This window comes from Geospiza fortis, unplaced genomic scaffold (genome assembly GCF_000277835.1).
Source record: "Geospiza fortis unplaced genomic scaffold, GeoFor_1.0 scaffold81, whole genome shotgun sequence".
NCBI lineage: Eukaryota > Metazoa > Chordata > Aves > Passeriformes > Thraupidae > Geospiza > Geospiza fortis.
Genome location: NW_005054318.1, coordinates 6794262 through 6814863, shown reverse-complemented (window position 1 = coordinate 6814863; position 20602 = coordinate 6794262). Strand labels below are relative to the sequence as shown.

The window sequence follows — 20602 nt, the reverse complement described above, 5'->3', positions numbered from 1 at the left end:
GGAGCTGCCGGGCTCTCGGAAGGTCCCGGTTGTTTCCAGCGGGCTCTTTGCCCTTGCCCTCCCAGCTGGGGAGCTGTGGATCCAGCTGTCACCATTCCTGCCTGAACGGGTGAACAGTTTGTGGGGAAGTGAAGTGAGGACAATCCCTGCAGAGTCAATGCTGACATTTTGTGCCGGTGTGCTTTAAACACATTTTCGTTCGTCCTGGCTGGGTCATGATGTAGGGAAGAGGGGCTTACAGATTTTTTTTTTTAATTTTTTTTATCCCCTTTTCCTGAACTCTCAGGTTTCGCTGCTGAAAAGGTTCCAAACTCATAAATCACTCTACTAAACAAAATTTTCTCTTTTCTTGGTTTCTCTTAGTTTTTAGTGATTCACCTGAGCAAGGAAGTAGAGAGGTTTGGGTGTTAATTTATTTGGGTTTTTTTTCACACCCTCTTCATAATTTCCTACATTCTTGTTCTAAAGTAATTTCTTTGACATTGAATTTATATACATTTTTTAAAAGAATACCTTTGTTTCCACAGTTTGAGATTATATATTCAGTGGACAGATGGATTCAGGGCAGACTTTTAACATCAGTAACATTTCTGCAATGTAAATAACTTTTTCATTCAATTCCTGCCTGTGTTGAAGTTTAAAATTGTGTTTCAATCCCAAACTCAGAGGCATTGATTTAAGTACATCAGATTTTCCTTTGTTTCCTCACAGTCTCAAGTGGAAAACAGTGTTTCCAGCTCATAAGTACTACTAGTTATATGTTATATAGGAGTTAATGTCCTAGTCAAGTGGAATAGCACTTTGTGAAACAGGTTCTCTTCTCATATTGTGGTAGATTAATAAATTGGGGTTAAACTGTTTCATAGAAAAGCACACAAACAAGCAAAAAATTCAAAGTAATGATTTCAAAATGTTACTAGTTGCTGAACAAGTCTTGTATGTTCCTTTATCTTGATTTTTGTACGCATGTTTCATGTATCTATCATATCAATTGCTTTTTTTTCTTTTAACAAAACCCGAAGAAAGCACCTCTGTGTACTCTGGATCAGTAGATGGCAGCTTGTATTTAATGAAGAACCAAAAGGAGAAACTGAGGATGACAATGCCAATGACACTTTCGTTTTGTTACTTGGCTTTACTCTGGGTGAGAGAGCCAATTACATTGTCCGAGCTCTTAAGGTATGAATAGTCCCTAGTGAAGAATTGTTGTTTTTATAAATAATAATAATTTTTTCCAAAGTAGATCTGTACTATTGCCCTCATATGAATTTGCTCAGTAATAGTGAGAAGTTCCTTATATTTAGTTGTCTTGTCCTTCCTTTGTCATAACCATTTGTGCAGCTGCTGTTGGAGGATATTGTCTGTAGATTGCAGTGAATTTCAAAGACCTGTAAGGAAGAAGGTTTTGAAGTTTGAGTTTATCCTTCTCCTTCAAAAATTCTTAAGACTTGCTGGAGGTGTGTATGGCCACACTTCTGTGATATTTGCTGTTGTCAGCATGTCAGAATTAAATGAGTAAACATTCTCCAGGACTTACATCAGTGTCATCATGCAGACAATACCAGCAGTATACAGTGATCTGAAATGCAGCAAAGTAACTTCATGCAGTGGAGTTGAAATTAATATAAGAAGATCATTTTGTCTTCATATCTTTGTATCTGTAATTACGAGAGTTCAGAATAATACCTTTTAATATGGTAGAAATAAATTGTTCTAATAATAGGGTTTGATGCTAAATGGAGACTGTCAGGCTACTGCTGACAATGCAGCTCCCTTCCCTCCCCTAGAACAAGGCCATGAACACTTTCCTTATGGACTTTACTTCAGGAATGAAAAATAATTCATCCACTCTTCTTGTTGGCAATAAATATTTTAAATCAGGCTGAAATAAGTTCAGGAATTCCTAGATTTTCCTTGGAAAACCTTTTGTATTCTGATACCATTTCTTAACAACTTTTGAAATGCTGGATATTTCTAAACAGATGATGAAAAAATATTAGTTGGCCAAAATATAAGGAATAGAAATCCTCAAGTAAATACACTGGCAAATCAAATTGAAAACTCAGACAAAATGAGGGAAAAAGCGATTTAAAATTCAGTGCTGTAATTTTTATTTTTCAAATGTGTAACCTGTGAGTTAAAAGGCAAGGTACATTGAGTTAAAGTGTGTACACTGTCCCCCAGCTGTTGTGCTTACAACTGGTGCAGCTACTGGAAGTGTGATGAATGCAAGGGCCTTTTTCCCCCAGAGCCTGATGTTCCATTGTGGCCTCTCTCCTCTGGCATGCCAGGTTCCACCTGCATTTTTCTAGCTTTGTACAAGCTTTCCAAGAGGGATGGATATTCATGGATCTTTTTTGCAAGTACTTTCCAAAAGGGGAGTTTTTTATGTCTTGAAGTACAGTAGTTACTACTAGATAATCAATTGCTATGCAAAACAATTTAACCCTTTGATTTTACTTTAGGGGTGGCTGTTGCCTTCATTGATCAGAATTGCACAAACCATTGCATATTTGCATAACTGGATATGCTATTGCATAAAAGATGCTTGTAAAATTTTCATTAAAATGCTATAATATTCAGAATTCAAACCAATACCCTGCAATACAAAAGTATTTATTGAGTAGGTTAGGAAATAGTAGAACTCAAAAGTAGTGTTCAATAACAAGATTTTTACTGGCTACATTCTTCCTTAGGAAATTCTGTATGAGTCAGAACTACCATAACATACTCTGTAGTTTTGTTAATGATTAGCAAATAAATAATGTAAAACCTGTCTGATAATGTTTGTATATGGCAAAAATCCAGGTAATAAATTACAATTTCTGGGACAGAGCAACTGGTTAACACTAAAGAATTATTAGTTACCCCATTCTGTTTGGAGACAAAAATTAATAATTAAATATATATTCTTTGGTTATTGTATCTTGGAAACTGTCTCTGGAAGCATTGTTGGCTCATACCAGGCAAAGACATCTTCACGTGTTTCTGTCTTAGTACAATGGTGTGGTTGGAAGAAAACCCAACCAAACAACAACTGTTGAAGTCAGCTGTCAAGAGGGAAGATAGATAGTTTTGTTTGCATATGAATGGTAAATTATTGTATTTGGCCACATTAAAAATTGGAGATTGCAGAAAATGTCCTGGAAAAAGAACCTGGAGACTATCCTTTGGACTAATATCCTTAAGAGATGAGCACACTTGAATGGATTTAGAGAAAACATGAAAGCAGTAAAAAGGTTGGAAAAGGATTTTAAAAATCAAGTAGCAAATATAGCACAGAAAGGCATAATCTAAAACTATCAATTGGAAATTGAAATAAGATTATTTGAATGAGAATATATAATGTAATTAGATAAAATTTATGTGTGTAAGATTGTGTAAATCGCAATGATTCAGTAACTTTAGATGCACTGAACATATGAACTGGATTAAGTACAGAAAGTGAAGTTTAAAAGAATGTTATTTGTATTGCAAAGTTTTACCATGATATGATAGTTATATAAGACTGTAATTATGTTATCATGCTTCCCTCCCTACCCTAAAGGTCTTTGCCTTTCAACAAGTTTGATGAAGAAGTAGAAAGAATTTTAAATTACATGAACTACCATAAAATACTTGTTTTCTGACTTCTGAATATTTAAGTTTAAAAAATCAGACAATGTTCACATTTTTGCATGCATTAAGATACAAAATAACGACAGACTGAAGATGAAAACTATGCAGAGAAAGCATTAAGTATTCAGCATTACCTTTTAAGTCATTGTAGGCAAATTGTTTTATTTAAACCAGCTGAATTAGAGTTCTGTTTAAAGTTCTGCCTTGTTTTTTCCTCAGTTTGGTTTTCTCTCTGTACCCTGCAGTCAGCTGACTACCACTCCTCCCTTGTGATACATGCTTAGGCACTACGGTCGGGCAATCTGCCAGCTTTTAAAGGATTTACAACACCAAAAATATACTCCTCCTTGCTACTTGACACACTTAGCAGAAAAACACTACAATTACCTCCTCTGACAGGAACATTTTGGTTTAAAAATAACACTTTCAACAGCATTCTGCTCATGTCTGTGCCACACATTAAATCCTTTTCCATTGCAAACAGTCTTACAATATTCCATATTATGTATATTATTCATCTAAATAATAAAATAGTTGGGTTTTGGAAAAAGTTTCAAGATGCTAGGCTTTTGAGATTCTGAGAAATAATGCCTTTCATATGAGGTTATACCTAGTTGTGCTGGCAAGACTAAACTTATAATCAGTTTGTGGCATTACTGTGGCTTTAACAAATGCATCACTTCCTTCTAGCATGCTGAGGACTGAGGATTTTTTTCATACTTGGGCCTTATTAATGTATGTTGCTGCTGTAATTAAAAGAACGTGGACTCTGTGCTGCATCTGCCAGCCAAGTTTTCAAGCGCCTCCCTGATAGAACATAGTCCTACAGGTGTTTTGACCATCTGTCTGTTAAATGAAAGGTTTGGAGGAACAGCAGACAAAAGAAACTGTTCTGAAGTGCTATTCCAAATCTGGACTTCTGAATGAAGTGTTAAAACTTGCATCATCAGCACATTCTATTCACAACAGGGTATTTGTGCTGTATTTTTAGTGTAAAAACAACTTAACCTGAGAGGAGAGAGCATTCTTTTTTTTCTGGAGGCAATAATTTTAAGCTAGAAAAGATATTACTTTTAAACAGTTGCAGTGCTTTCACTTGGTACAACCAAATTAGTGAAATTAAAAAAAAAATTTGGTGGACACTGCTTGTCTCTTGCAGTGTAAGGATGGGGTTCCAGCATCAGTTTAAGCTGCTCCAAGTTTCTGGTGCTGTGATCTTGCATGAACATTCCTGTTCTTTCTCTTGCCATGGATACTAGCATTCATGTGGTTTATGGTTTATTAGGTGAAAGAAGTAGATCTAGAGAAGATAAATTTTGTCAAAGAAGGGTTCACTGGGCGTTTTAGTGCAGTTAGTGTGCTTCACTGCTGTCCCTTTCTGCCTTGTGCTGGCAGTATTGTTCCTGCAGTCATCTGTTGGAGTGAAACCCTGAAGAGACTAATTCCAGTCTGATGCTCTGGGAAATCACACAGGTGCTTTTGTCAGCAGGGAGGAGTGTGCGGCAGGGAACTGAAGGAGGGTGGGATTCCCATTTCAGAAGCAGCAAGCTGTGAGGGTGGTTTGGCTACATCACCACCACGCCACACCCGAAACAAGGTCCTGATTCTGTGCTCTTCTAGCTGCTGCTCTGCTGGCTCAGGCGTTTGCTGCTCTCAGTGCCTTGGTTCCAGGCCTTCGTATCTGACAGCCAATGGTGTGACTGTGCATTAGCGTGTGTCAGCCAAAGCTTATCATCAGCTGAGCCAGTAATGCATCACTGCTGCTGAAAGGGGAGGGTCCTGCTTCCCTCTACTCCTGCCTGTGTCATGCACCCCCTTCCCTCCGGCAACTGTTTCATTTGCCGAGCCATCTGTGAGCCTCTCCACAATTTGTTAGATGATGAAAGAAGCCTTGCTGGCAATAGGGTAACGGGGTTTTCTGCTGCTGTTGTGATTTACATTTGGGGAAGAGATGAGCCACAGCAGCTCATGGCTGGTTCACAAGGAGGGAGGTCCTGCTGGTTGTGTTGAGCTTTTAGTTTGGCTCAATCAACTCTGTGAGACCATACCTGAAGCTTATGTTCCTCAGTGTAGTGGATGACTAAAAGGAGCTAAGGAACAGATGTGCCAGCTGCTCAGCGGGTCAGGCAGGGTGGCAAGGACCAGCAATGGGGGCTGCTTTGGAGAGCAACCTCATGGGAGCCCAGCACACATCTCCACTTGGGGGGGAAATGCTGTTTCTGCTGGTTCAAGAAAGCTACTGAAATGTCATTAGCAAAATGATCATTACACCATTTAATTAGAAAGGACTGTGCACCACCTGATACTTCTTCACTTTAATGAGCAGAGCTTTGGAACAAAGGCTGTTGGGCAATATGATTTTTCATATTGCTGTTATTTTTCAGGAATCATTATAAATTATTCTAACTGAGACAGTTTCAATCATTAAATGCACTTTTTATTTTAATCCTGGGTTTAACTATTTTTTTTTCAACTAAACTGAACAAAAAAGTAGACTGTAACTGTAAACTTTGCAGTAACTAGCTTTTAAACAGAATTTTAGTCAACTTCAGTAGATACACACTACATAACATGGAACAAATAGTGATGAGGCACAGAACAGGGAGATAGCTGGTGAGCTTGTGAGTTGCTGTAGGCTCAGAAGGGACGTTAAATATTTGTAGATCAAGAAGTTTCTAATCTATGTAGCAAGATCAGAGAGATAACACTCATCAGCAGGGGAGAAAATTGTTTTCAGTCCTGATATTAGAGTCTTCTCTGTTTGTAATGTTAACTTATTCAGGTTTAATGTACTCTTTTAACAAAATTGATTTGGAGAAACGGAGATGGGAAGGCATTTCTAGCTTAGTCCTATGGGAGACTACTAGTGTGCCTTAGTGTGGAATGGGTGTGTTGCCTTGTGAGGATGTGTGCTTGTTCAGTGCTTGCTTGTCCTGTTGTGGATGTCTGCTAAGATGCTGGATAAGAGGAGGGTTTTGGTGTAGTGGTGGCTTTTTATTGGTATGTGTTTTTAAGTCTCATCTTTTACATATATATGTGTGTGTGTGTGTGTGTGTATGTGTGTGTTTTCAAGAAAAATATCAAATAATACTGACAACCACTTGCCAAAACCAGTTTTTAACAACAAAGGTACATTATTTGTGTGCAAATAAGAAATAAACCATTTTTATTTATTAGTATACAAAACAATTTCTATTCATCCCTCAGTAATCCTGTTTTTGAAAAGTATCATAGAAATGGAAGAAATGTGGCTTCAGTTCTATGTATCTGCTCATCATTCTGTGATTTTCTTCCCTATCATGTTACCTGATTTCAAACTCCTCCAGCAGAAAGTCTGTGTTTTAAAAGTAAAATTTACTTAAAGCTTGAGAATTTTGAAAAAAAAATATCATGCCGTTCAAAGGATGCTTAAAGCAGTTCAAGAAATGCAGTAGTTGAAGAATGTGCAGAACAAACTCCCTGTAAGCTTGTTGATTGTATGCTTACTGCCATAATGTTATCATTTGTCAGTCACATCTCAGCTTGAACTTAAAAGCCTGTTGAATGATTGAACTGGTTTTTGTTCTGTGCAGATTTCCAACGTGTAACTTCAGGTCGAATTGCTTAGGTAGCATAATACTGATGTTATTTCAAATCAGAAGTGATTTGTATATTAATTTTATAATAAACATATGAATTAGTTCCCTTATATATTATTTTGATTTGGTCTTTATTTTTTTTTTAATGCAGGTTTGTTGTTGAAGGGCATATTCCATACATGAATGTTTTCCAGCATTTTCCAGAGAAAATGAAGTTATGTGGACTTGATCTTAAGATCTTTTGTGTAGAGGTAATTTTTTTCTTAAAGGAAAAGTTAAAAAAAACTGTAACCAAAACCTAGTTATTTAGTGGTATTTTAATTATTTTGGTCACTGTACTAATAAATTTATTAAATCTATTGTTTTGTAATAGGGTTCATGTTTCACAGTATTGAAGCCTGGCAGAAACTAGTGCACTCTGTGACTTGGAGTGCTTTAATCTTTAACCAGTCTTATTAAACTGATTACTTAAGTTAGAATGAGATCAATAAGTACTTGTGGAGAAAAGGGTATTCAGAACTGCTCTCAAAACACTCAGAAACAGGATTTAGCTTCAAGTGTAATGGCCATATATTATCCCTTTTGGTACTTATTTGAAATAGTTATTGAATTTTTTTGCAATTCTATATTCTTTTAATAAAATATTGTTTAGATGCTATCCCTTATTCTGTTCCTTGCTGTACTGATTGAAATATATCAAACCTAAAATCTACATAAGGGAATACAGCTCTTCTAGGAACTGAATAGTAATGGACAGTCTTGAGTGAAATTTAATTTCCCTTATTATGATTCTTATGTATTGTGGTAACAATTGCCCAATGACATTTCTGTTGCAGATAAAAAAATTTATTATGGGTTTTTGAAGTGTGTAAATAAAATCTTAGCTTTTAAGAACAGAAAGCAGCAATTCTGCCAAGCCCTCACTGATGATGTTGCAAGTAACATTAACATTCTCCATTATGTAGCTTATATTCAGCAAGTCACGAGTTGTTCAGGGGTTGTGCCTTCTCAGAAGTTTTAGCATTTTTGGTTTTGTGTTACTGCTTTCCTGTCTGGATAAATGAGAATTATGACCTCAACTTGTAAAAATCAGGAGATAAATTTAATATAAAAGCTTTTGATTTCTTTGTCTTAAAAATTTCCTTATGAGAAAATATGTTAGGTTGAAATATGAGTATAAACTTGGTTTTAAGTCTTTGTCCTTCTTTGCCTCCCTCTTCTGCATGAGTTTTTGTTTTGTGAATTGCAACTGTAAAGCTTGTAGCATACCTGCAAGTGGGAGAACTGGTTTACCAAGAGGAGATGAGTTTCCTTTGGAGGATCCTACTGTTTCCTTTTAGGATAGGGCTGCTCCCTTCACTCCCAAAGCATTAGTAGATATGCACACTAACCAGTTAATCTCTTAACTGTGTTTTCACTGAGATATATAGGTGTAGTTCTGTAAGCTTACTGTACCATTTCTTTTCCAGCCACTCCATTATTATTGTGGCTTCCTCTTTTTAGAAATACCTGTTCCTTACTCTACCTTCACTGTTACTTTAGTAAGGCATCTTCAGTTGTATTTCATTTTAATGTTTTTTTACTACCTCATGAGACTGATAATTGCAAAATCGTTACTAGCTCTTTCTTACATCTCATGTTTCTCACCGCAGCACTGAGATTACCAATGTCTTACTGTGTCTAGTTTTGGCATCTGAGTTTTGAGAGATTCAAGAGATGAGGTTATTGTCCTGGAGCAGGAAATGAGATTGTGTAATACTCCATTCTGAAAATACAGCTTACATTCTTTTCTGCTTTGCTCTGTATTGAATATTTTGTAGACAATTATCTTAAAAACCTTTATGATATTATCGCTGTTACAATCGGACATGTAAGTTGCTCTCATGCCATTATTTGTTGTACTTCAAGTCTGGTGAATATAAGCTGCAAACATTCTGCTAAAACTGAACTTTATTTAAAATACCTGCCACAAAGGTATGGTTGTATCTGAACACTTCTGTCCAGAGGTCTGGGAACTCTGGGCATGACTGTCTCATAAAGAGAAAAAGAGCCTCCAGCTCTCTGTACTATCTCTAATCGTGATGTATAACTGTTAGACAGGTGTCAGGGCCTAGCTGGAGATAAGTACTACTCAAAAGTGTTGTCTGAAGGATAAAAGTAGAAGATAGAAGTATAGAAGATTTTTAAGAAAAAATGAGTTATCTTCCATATGTATTTATCTTTCCATTGTTCCAAGTCAATTTTCTAAGCTTTTACTTTATTAGTCATCTTATTATCCCTTCCTCTATTAAATCATGTATATATTAGAAATTAGCCCTTGGAAAATAGGATTTACCTAAAGGTACAATGAGAGGGTTAACAGGACAAACAACAGCAGCAGCAAGATGCTCCTGTTCTGTTCAGAAGTTCTAACTTCCCAGTACAAGGAAGGAAAAGCAAAATTTCCTTTTTCTAAAACAAGTATTCTTATTCCATTTGATTAAAATCTTTTTGTATGTATGGAGGAAGAATAAGATATATAAGTGTTTGGTTTTGTTCTGTGCAGGAGGTGAAGGGTTTTTTTCTTGTATTTGCAAATTAACTACAGTAGATCTCTGCTCATCCTAAGGCTTGTGCCAGTACCCAATACACCTTTCATAAGTGTAGTCATGTTTTCTGCTTTAGGTGGAAGTCACCTTTGTTCCCTTTTTCATGCACATAGGATATCTAGAATTTTAGGATATCTGTTTCTTTTAAAACCCATTAGTATAGGAGTTAAAATGTGTTTGTAAATTATTAGTAGTATATATAAAGTTCACTGGATAATTTGTTTTCAGCTTGTATTATTTTATTGATATAATCTGTCCTCCAGCTGCACACAAATTACCTTTTTTATTTCTGCATGAAGTAGGGATACATCTTTAAGATAACACATCCTCCACTTTGCTTTTAGGGATTTATCTTGATCCTTATACAAAATTGATTAAAGCATCCCTTTTGCCTTGAACTGTCAACAAGTTGTCTTTGCCATAGGTCTGTCTTGCCATGCATTTTTGACTTGGGATTGTATACCAAATTATCTTTCAAGTATTATTTTCTTGGGCTTAAAAGTTGGTTGTGCTTTCCTGCCTCAAATTTACCTTTAGCTCTCATTACATTTATAAAACACACTATTTTTCTATGTATTTTACCTTTAATGCATTGTCAGTGGAGTTTTTTTTAATCTCCAAAAGTAATGCTTTGATTCTCACGTTCTTCATGCACACACAAATTTAAATATATGTGTATATATAGGTAAGCAGGTCACTCCCATGGATGTTGGGCAACATGATTTACTAAAGTACTGAAGATAACAGCACGTCACTTTGGAGTATGTGCTGTGTGCAGCAGGATAGGTGTAGTCTCATAAGCATCTTTCAGATCCTGTTGTGCTGAAGAGCTTTGGAAGTGATTGTCTCTGGATGCACAAGTATCTGGACTTGGCAAGGAGCATGATGTGTGACCTCAGAGAAGTTCTCTCAATCTCTTCTCCAAATTTAAAAGAAAACTTTAGGAAGAAATGAGTTAAGAATCTCTTTTTTTTCCCCCCCAGTGATGGGGGGGAGCCTGGAGAAAGTTGAGCTTGGTGGGTTAGTTGAATTCTGTTCAGACCTGTCTACCACCTTGTCCCTGAAGACAAAAGGAATGGGTATTTCCTGAATTATCCTTGCTACTTCTTCTTCTCCCCTGGGCTGTGGTCATGGAATGACTTCTCTCTATAAGCCTCCTTTCTCCATTTCCCCTTCCCTTTCTCTTAGGTGGAAGTAGCTGCACAATTCTAAATCCACGTGTTTTACAAGGACACTGAATGTTTTAGTGTTGACAGTGTTGAAACACCTTGCTGCCTAGGAATCTGTATCTTAAAAATACTTCCTTTTTTTTGTTCTGTAATTCAATTCCATCCTCTCTTTTTTCATGTTTTTGTTTGTTGTTTTGTATAATCCAAAGTATTGCTGCCTGTAACAAGGAATGTACTTACTTAAAAAGATTTGACCTTGCCAGCATGATAAAATTACCATCTATGCTACTTTTTGATTGTCTTAGTATAGCTTTTTTTTTGTTTCTTTTTACACATTCAGCTTCCAACTTAGATTAACAGAAGCACTGTTTAGTTTGAATTCTGCTCTAATTTGCCTATTTCCATCCCTGGATGTCTTGATTCTTACATGACTCCTAGTGTTACTCCTCAGAATTTTCCATGATACAGAAACACTTTCCAAACTTCCAGCTGAGAGTGATGTTAGCATTCTTCCTTACCTTTGCCTGTAGAAAATTCTTGAATGCATCCTGGTAAAGCAGCAGAAATATACTCTGCTAGTCGTAAATCACTGTTGTGGACAAGAGAGATGAATCATGAAACTCAAAATCACATGCCATGATTTTTTTCCCTTTTATCCCACCTAACTGGAAAGCTTATTGTTCTTACCTTCTTGCTGATACCTTGTTTCTTTCAGGTTTAATGGCTTATCATTCTACATTAAAATTATGTTTCTTTCTGTGCTGGATTAGGCCAATAGCCCTGGGCAGCTCAGTTATGTTCAGTTAAATAAGGACTTTTAATTAATGCTCCATTATGAACTGATGTTGGCTTTGGTGGAAAATTGGACAGTTTGAAAACAAATGTTTGTGCTCTATGATTCATCCAAGGCTTTCCTTTCCCTAAAGGTGTCCTGTGATAGGTGTTGAAGTAGATGTTATAATATATTTATAAAGTAGACTGGAAGTCTTCAGCTCTTTTGAGAATATGCCAGTTGAGTGTGAAGGGTTTTGTTCTGTATGATGCTTTGGCTTTATTTTATTTGTGTTGGAGGAGTACATACCTTGTTGTTATGCATTTACACACACACCCTCCCTAGCTTGGATTAGTAAATTTCTTTCCTCTTTTATTTAGGAGTGAAAGGTTTCCCTGAAGAATGTGAGAGATGATCATTCTTCTCTATTCTACCTGGAAACTTTCCAACTCTTTTTTTTCTTCTTGTACAGTATTCTATAGTTTGTATTTTCTTTTTGTTCTTCTCTTCCATTTTTTAAAATGTTGCTTGGTTTTATTCTTGGCAGCGCTTTGGTATCCATGTTTCTCTAGCACTAATCCCTCTGTCACGCATTTTTCTGTGTCAGCTTCAGTCTCACTTCTAATGATGATATAAGAGATCTGATTTCTGAGATGAATTTGCCAGGCTGTTCCTTTGCTAGCAAATCAAGCATGCTTCTGTTTTGCAGCTTTGTTCTTCATGATGCTCTTTCCTGCAGAGCAGCTCTTGAGTTTTGATTAAAGTATGAGTTGCATTCTTCCAGTGAGACTTAGTGGTAATTTTGATTTGGTTCCCCTTTAACTTTACTGTGAAAAAGGAAGAAGGTTTTTCAGATCAGCTTCTTATGGGAGCTGGAGCTTCAGTCCACTATCTCCTCTCCTCTCCTGACCTTACAAAGGTTGCTTGATTGACAGGATATTTTTAGCTTCTGTTTTTCCCATTGCCATAGTATTAATTTGTTCAGGATCCATGCCAAGCTAATCATTCTACAGTTCCTGAATCTCCCCTTTTACATTTTTTTAAATATTGCATATTAAAGTGGAGAGCCCTTTGATGTTTAGAATTTCTTAAGATTATTTAAAAAACAACATTTGTTTTTCAGAGAACTCCTCAGTTATTTCCTTGAAGCTTCTTGTGTGTAAATTATCTGGGCCTCTCCTTTGTAAAATACTCCATTTTATCAGATAGTGGTTTACTTTTTTGCAGACATAATTTTTCTCTTCCTTACATGTGATTTTAATGCAATGGATTCATATTCTTTTTCTAGTTATAGCACAGTCTTGCTTTTCTTCCTATTTAATGACTTACCTATTTACCTGTGGCATTGAAATTCAAGATTTTTGGGTTGTTTGGGTTTTAAGTTTCCCTGCTGCTTACAACATAACCACCTTTACATTGTGTTTCATTGCAGAATATCTGTAGTTTCTTGTCTCCTTTTTTTATCTAGGACATTGTCTCTGAGCACTGCAGTCATATGCCTCCCCTTGCTTCAAAAAGGGGGATCATTTTTTGGTGGTTTTCCCTTTATCCAATTATCCCAGAATAAAAACAGGAATATGGCAGATCTGTCTGGGAATGTAGTGACCTACCAGGACTGTATTTGGAAAGATCTACTTGAGGACAAGTTTTAAACTCAGGACTTGTGTCCTTGTGCACTACTACCCAGTGTGCGACTTGTCTTCCACATTAAAAATGACATGTAGTGTTAATCATTTATGTTACAATATGATTATATGTTCCAGAGTTTTACTGCTGCAGATGGGTTAAAGATATGGAGCCTCACATTTGTAACCTTTCTCTCATTCTCTTCATTACAGGCAATATTATAATCAGAATATGGTTGTTAATACTTGTACCATATAAACACTTTGAACCTTGTGACTGTCCAACAACTCAGTAGCTCAGTAAAGCTGCTTTGAATGACATGGAGATGTGCCACAAAAATGTATGTGAATCAATTCAGCTTTGTTCAAGCATAGTAAAAGCCATTTTGTTTTGTAAATTTAGCTGAAAAGTTTAAGTAATTTAAGACGCCTCCTGATTTTGATTTCCCTGTGAATGTTGGGGGCAGAAGAACTGTCAGCTAGAGCCTGGAGGAAAACATAAAAAAGGAGGGTTTCTCATGGATTAAGGAAAGACAGTTGCGCTGTGATTTAACCTGCCATATACAGCCAAAAGCAAGAATTGGTTAGTTCTTAGCTTTTGAGCATAATGGCTCAATTTTAGAAAGAATTTGGCATTCAATCCCCAGTAATTTCTAATAATCTCTGCCAGGTTGTTACAAAGTGTGAGGGGGTTCTTGTAAAATATGCTGCTGGGATTGGTTGAATAATTTATCTTCTGACCGGAAGTAGCATCAGTGTTATGGGTTTATTGAAAACTAATTTTTTGAATTTACAGTACCTAATAACACAAGGAAGCTATCACTCCTGTATCTAAGTGTATTGCTTGGCTTATTCACATTGGAAACATTTGTTTGCATTTTGGTTTAGATACCTTGAGCTGCTTTTGTTTTGTTTCCTGCAGTGAGAAGCATATCACAGATATTTTACTGTGTTTGAAGTGTATAAACTTAGATAGGATCTTCCCCGGGAAGCTTTGAAAAGTAGCTGCTCTCTCGCTGACTGAGAGTATTTTCATTAGGTCACATAAATGTAGATAGCAAGGAAGGTAGAGATTAGCAGAGGGACTGTTATTAGAGTACTGATACTTCTCTCTTGTTGCCTACACTCATCTTTTCTGGAGGTCTGTGCAAGTTTGCAAAGCTTCAAAACAAAGCCTAAGGACTTTTTCCATCATTCTTTTCAAATCGAAAGACCTAATAATCTTCTCACATAATAAAAGATCGCTGGTGACCCTCATTGCACCACAGGGAAGAATGAGTTCTATCCTTGAACCATGAAGTGCTCAGGGAAAAGCAGAGGGGATGGTTCTACTTAGACATCTGTGGAGTGCTCTGCTCATAGGTCAAGGCATAAATTCATATGAAACTGTAATATTGACCACTGAAGATCCTTGGAAATCTCACCATGACTGTTTTTAGCATCACTAAAAATAGAGGTACTTGTCTTGTTCTTCAGGCCAATGTGTCCCTTCAGTTTTCTCCTGTAATTCCTTGATTTGTACCCTAAATTGAATGGAATGTTGCTGAGTGAGTGCTTTCTTACAGCAAATGATAGTTCATTCTTTGTGAATGTTTTATATCAAAGATGCTATTTATGGTACTGTAATTTCATCAACTTAAAAGCAAAGGATTAGAATTTGCTTCATTACAGAGTTTGAGTATGTGAATAGAAGTTCATAAACTTGTGACTATTTCATAAATGCTGGTGTTTCTTTAGTTGTGGGTGTGGATTTAGTCTCCTAATTGTAGTACTCTTCTAGGAGGGACAGGTGAAGTGAATCACTGTTCTAAGGCTTTATGTTTCTTGTCCCATTGTCTAAGGAGTGAAATTCTCTGTATACTTTTGTATTGTGAATATTGTGTGAGGACATTGTACTGAAATTGTTATTGTGGAAATGATTTATAATGTTTGGTGACTGTTTTAGTGTTGCTTATTTGGCAGATGATAACAATGCTATGCTAGTAGCAAGTTAAATAATTTTCTAGTCTGAACATGGTTTTTTAAATAAAATGGTCTGCTGACCATTTTTGATGAGTAAACCATGTAGGAAAAAGTAAAATGTGTATTGCTGATATATGCAAAGATTACTTACACAGGCAGAAGGAATTTTTAAAGAAGAATGATAATTTTGAAAAAAAAAATCCAGTGTAAACAAAGGTATTACCTGCAAGTTCCTTAGTTTTCATCATTCTGTTAAGTCTTTGTTTTTTCACTTTTCCTCTCTTTTTTTTTTTCCTTAATAAAATTCCGGATTCTGTGTGAGCAGTTTGGAACAAGTCAGATATTCCCATTGTTGCATCTACTGAGATATATAATCTTGTAGCTTCATAGTTAGGAGAATACAGATGGAGAAATACTGCTTGAAATTTCTCAGACTTCATTCTTGTCCAACAGCTAACTTGAATATCTTTATTCTAGGTGGAAAAAAATAGTATTAAGTAAAGAAAAAATGGCTTGCAGTGTTCTCTGAAAGCTGGTGTTATCAATGCTGCTATGTTCAGGTAGCAGCCTTAGTTTAAATACCTGTGTGATTTTAATGATACAGGTTTCTGTAATCCCTTTATGATGCAGTTTTTGAACACGCAGTTGTTTTAGACCAGCTACGTTAGAGTTATTTTCTAATAACTCCTGACATCTAATGAAGAATGGAGATGAAAAAATTTTATGTTAATGTATGAATCTATAATATACTGTATCTTAAATACTATACAGAGATTCGATTGAGCTTTTGCTTTTCTTACCCTTCCTTTTGTTGCAGAAGAACTGAGGTACAGAGTCACAACAAGCATTATCAAACAGAGACAACTTTCTTACATGAAACAAATAATATTATCTACTTATCTTTCAACCTAAAGAAGAGGTGACTAAGAGGAAGATGTGGTGATAGTTTGTAGAACATGTTCAGGAGGCAATTGTTTAATGTCTCTTCCAATTCAAGGACTGGGAGGTGTCAGCAGAGGTTGCTGGTTTACAGGTTCAGAATCAAACAGCAGCAGATGTGGCTTCGTACGTTTTGTGGGTAACTGATGAAACTCCTTGCCTTAAATGATGCTCTGGATGTTAAAAGGGCCAGATGCTGACTGTACAAATGTCATGGAGGAGTAGAAATCTGGAACAAAAGAATAGTGAGATCTCACTGCTGAGTCAGCCACAAAAGGTACAAAGCTGGACAGATGTTTGGTAGTGTTGTGGCTTGCTTGATTCTTACATTTCTCCCTGCACATTTTGCTTGCTCGCTTCTGGGTGCAAGGCTAAATAGATTGTTTTGATTGATGTGGTACAGTCACTTTTTTTTTTTTGTTCTGGGGTTTCAGTTAGGCTTTCAGTTTGTGGGTTTTGTGTTCTGGGGAGACTTTTTTAAAGATCGTAAAACTTCATTTTTCATTAACTAGTTATCTTAGAACAACTCTTTTAAAGTCATAGTTCAAGCCTTTAAGTTAAGTGAACTAAATATGGTCTGATAAAGTTTCACATTTAGAGATCTCATGGTGTTTCTTATTCAACTTGAAAAATGTTGAGGAATGATAAAATGGTAAAAGTATACAAAATCATTGCATAAAAGGGGTATGTCTACCCTACACCAAAGAATTCTAAGCAGTAAATATGACACAGTTTTCTTAAGCAAAACTTTTCTATTTGAAAAATAGCTTGTATTTTTCTAGTGACCTTTTGATTTGTTTTGATGGAGGAACTATAAAGGAATTGCTTGTTTAGTAACTCACAATGTAAAATTCCTTACTGTTGAGTAGTAGTGATGATCCCAATGCCAGGAAGAAGCAGGAACACTTGCAAGAAGCCTGGCCTGGAAATGTAGCAAGAAGAGAAACATGAAAAGCCATGTAAGAATAAATTCTAGGTCATGGGGGAGCTCCTGGGCTGACAGGGACTGCAGCTCAAGGGGTTTCGCACTTTACCTTTAATATTTTTAAACAGTCTTCAGTTCTGTGCAGTCCTCTTTTGGCCCTAACAGCAAGTACAGGTCCTGATTTGTGAACAGATAAAGTTAATACTCTATCTTCTTTTCATTTCTTTAAATGCTGATTAAAGTTTTACGATTGAGCATATGAAATTTAGGAATTACTGAAGAGAACATGCATTTAGCTGAGACTGTATAAATGCTCTAGGGTGTAGTCATTACAATTTCATCTCATATTGTTTCTAAACCAAGATAGCGTCTGAGTTCAGCATGCAGGAAGTAGGGAGCTGCTTGGAATCTTTTCCTTTTTCTCATTTAATATGGAGTTCAAGCCTGCATTAGTACAAGCCATATGAAACCAACTCAGTTGCAGAATATTTGGTCCTTTCTCCTCCTGATCATTCCCTCTGGTCACAAGATTGCTGCTGGGCTGGGCTCTCAGGGCTGCTGTTGTGCTGCTCTGTCCCAAGGTGGAAAACTGGGACAAAGACACCTGCCTGAGGGAGTGGGGTGGTTTTGTGCCACAATCATGAAGAAACCTGAAGATTTTCCAAAAGCTGTAAAACTGTGCCTGTATTTTTTTTTCCACACTGGCTTTTTGAAAGGACTTTGTATCCCTTAATAATCTGCTACTGGCTAAAGCATGTGTCTTCAAGTCATCACACAGCTCTTAGGAAACTGCTGACATATGGGTTGTCTAACACTAAGTTTTGGTGGATTGCATATATATATATATATATATATTTTAGTTTGGGTCTGATTCAGATAGAGTAATTCCTGACTAAATCTGTTCATGAACTCATAAATGCAGGTCAAAATATTTGCTGTTTTCTCCTGGAGAGTTTGGACTGAAAAGCTTATCCATCAGACTGACTTTTAGACATGTTCCTCTGTTTGCTGAAGTCTTCCTCTCAAAATATTCCCAGTCTAATGTGTAAGAGCCTCTTTTCCTGACTAAAATTTGAATGACCTTAATTGCCATATGATTTTTTATTTCTTGTTTTCAGTGGTAACTATATAAAGAATTCAAATTCAAGCAGAAGGTGTTCATACTTATTTATTTTAAAAAATCTTTTGAGCGGGATAAAATTCTGTCTATACAAATTCTGCTAATCGGCTATGCTGCACTTACTTTCCCAAACAAGGAGGGATTCCTGCTTTGGTCTGCTGGTGTTTTGAGATACCTTGTAATCGTAAGGTTTTTTTGGGGTGGGTGTGTATCCAACAGAGGGGCCTTTTTCTCTGCCTAACTCTGTATTTTTTGTGCATTTTAGCCGGTGCATGCAGTACTTGTTCAGGGTAGAAAGTAGTGCGGAATGAAAAGAAGCAAGGGTGAGGCTTTTATTTGAAAGAAAAAAAGCTGAGGAGGAAGTTCACTGCTGAAAGGGTTATTGTAATCAAGTTTATCATGAGAGCTTGCTGTTGTGTAACAGAAACTCTAGCTTGTCCATACCTGTCTTTAAGCATTACTTAATGAAGAAAGAAAACAAACCTACCAAAGTATTTATGAAATTCAATAAAATTTGTTTCCAAACTCTTAGATTTCAATACATTATGACAGTTCAGTTCCTAATTGGAGTCCTCTATGTGTTTTTAGAAATACTACATTTTTTAGAAAAGTGATACTTGACAGAGTTTGCTTGTGAGCATGAACAAGGTAATGCTCAAGCACGTGTCTCTCGTGGTTTAATAATATTGAAACTCATTTATTCAAAAACCACTTTAACCAGGAATCATGTAATGAAAAATATGTCTTCCTCTGAAAGTAGCCAATTAAAAAGCCTGTTAGGCAGCCAAATTTTTTTTTCCCTAGTAAAGGAGTACATTTGTAATAGATGTTCAGATGGCTTTTTTCTTTGTATGTAGGTTGCTGGCTCATCCTCGTGCCATCTTGAATTCTTCAGTAGAGAAGAACTGCCTGGATCAGTTTAACAGAGTCTAATACCCTAGCACCTTTTTTTTTTCTCTCAAAAAGGCATAAACTTTGTTTATTGAGTCATTTTCTAAAATTAATCTTTTTGCTATGTAAAGGCCCTTCTCACTTGCTCTACAGCAATGACCAGGAGTAATTTGGGATTTTAGGATGTAGTAGTTGTTGCATCTGAAACAGTTATTAAAAGGAGAAAGGAAGTGAGAGCCTGCCAGTGTGATTTCTGTGATTTTCAAAAAGTATCCTGACTTTTTTTTTCATCCCTTCTGCCCGTTTGTTACCTGATGGATAACTTGGGCAACCTGTCTGCCTCTCAGGTGAACAAATTGATTTCCTTTTGTTTCTTCCTTCTGCTTGATAGGAGGCTTGTAAAGGAGCAGCTTTATTGTGTGCTTGATCTCTTTGTCTTTTCTAATGGAAGAAGTTTCACGAAATGCATATTTCTTTGCAGTTACCTAAATGGAGTTACAGCAGTTTCACCTGTCTTCTTCGTGTCATTTGATTCCCTTTTTATAATTCCAGGCACACCCTCTCACTGTTACATCAGCATCTGTATGTGATTCATGGATATCGGGGTTTGGAGAAATCTATCCACTCATTTAAATGCTATCCACTCATTTTAAATACTAATTTGGGTGTAAATTGCACAGTTAATATAGTCCATGTAAAAATGAGTGCACCGAGTCAGATGTGGGGCTCCTGGAGTCTGTTCTCCTGTTTCAGATGTGACTGAGGAAAGGAGGCAGGAGCAGGGTGCAGGGGTTCCTCCCTGCCCACTTTCACACTCATCAGCAAATCACAAGCCTAGGGTGTTTCTATACAGCAGTGGTGACAGTGCTGACTATGCCATGGAATCTCAAGATGGTTTGGGTTTGAGTTGGAAGGGACCTTTAAAGAGTCTCTTCAAATATTGCCTGTCTTTTCTGTATACCTTTTGCTCTGACAAAGAAGGCTTTCCTGAAAAGACTGCTCAGAATCTAACCATGTTACAAAGTTGCCTACATTAAGTTTTTTCCAGCTAGATTAAATGGCAAAAAAAAGTTTCAGTATTTCCTATTTTTTCAAAGTTTGTATTCATCGTAATACACAGTGTTAAAGTACCTTTAATTTGTGTTTGATGGCTATTACATTCATTTATAGCTGTTCCAAGTGTGATGGTGGTTGTGTCTGAGAGGTAGATAGAGGTCAGGCAAGGGGCAAAACTAATGTTGTTTTAAAATAAATTGGCAGTATTTGTTGGTGTAGGTTTATATGGGAGGTAACTAGATTAGTAGTACTGTAAGAATATACAAAAACCATGAAAAATAGAATTTGTGACCATGTTAATGATCTAGTATGTAATGATTGGTCTACAAGGTAATTTCATTCAGTTTTAAATACTAATT

General features: G+C 36.4%; 1 protein-coding gene across 2 annotated transcripts in view; it reads left to right on the top strand.

Moving 5' to 3' along the window:
- Window positions 1-20602, top strand: part of TAF1B (TATA-box binding protein associated factor, RNA polymerase I subunit B) — a 44546-nt gene that overhangs the window by 6571 nt on the left and 17373 nt on the right. For both annotated transcript variants that reach the window (XM_031056482.1, XM_031056481.1), the window contains exons 7-8: window positions 1023-1179; window positions 7348-7447. In XM_031056482.1, coding sequence (XP_030912342.1) covers window positions 1023-1179; window positions 7348-7447 — 257 coding nt within the window. The remainder of the gene's footprint in view (window positions 1-1022; window positions 1180-7347; window positions 7448-20602) is intronic.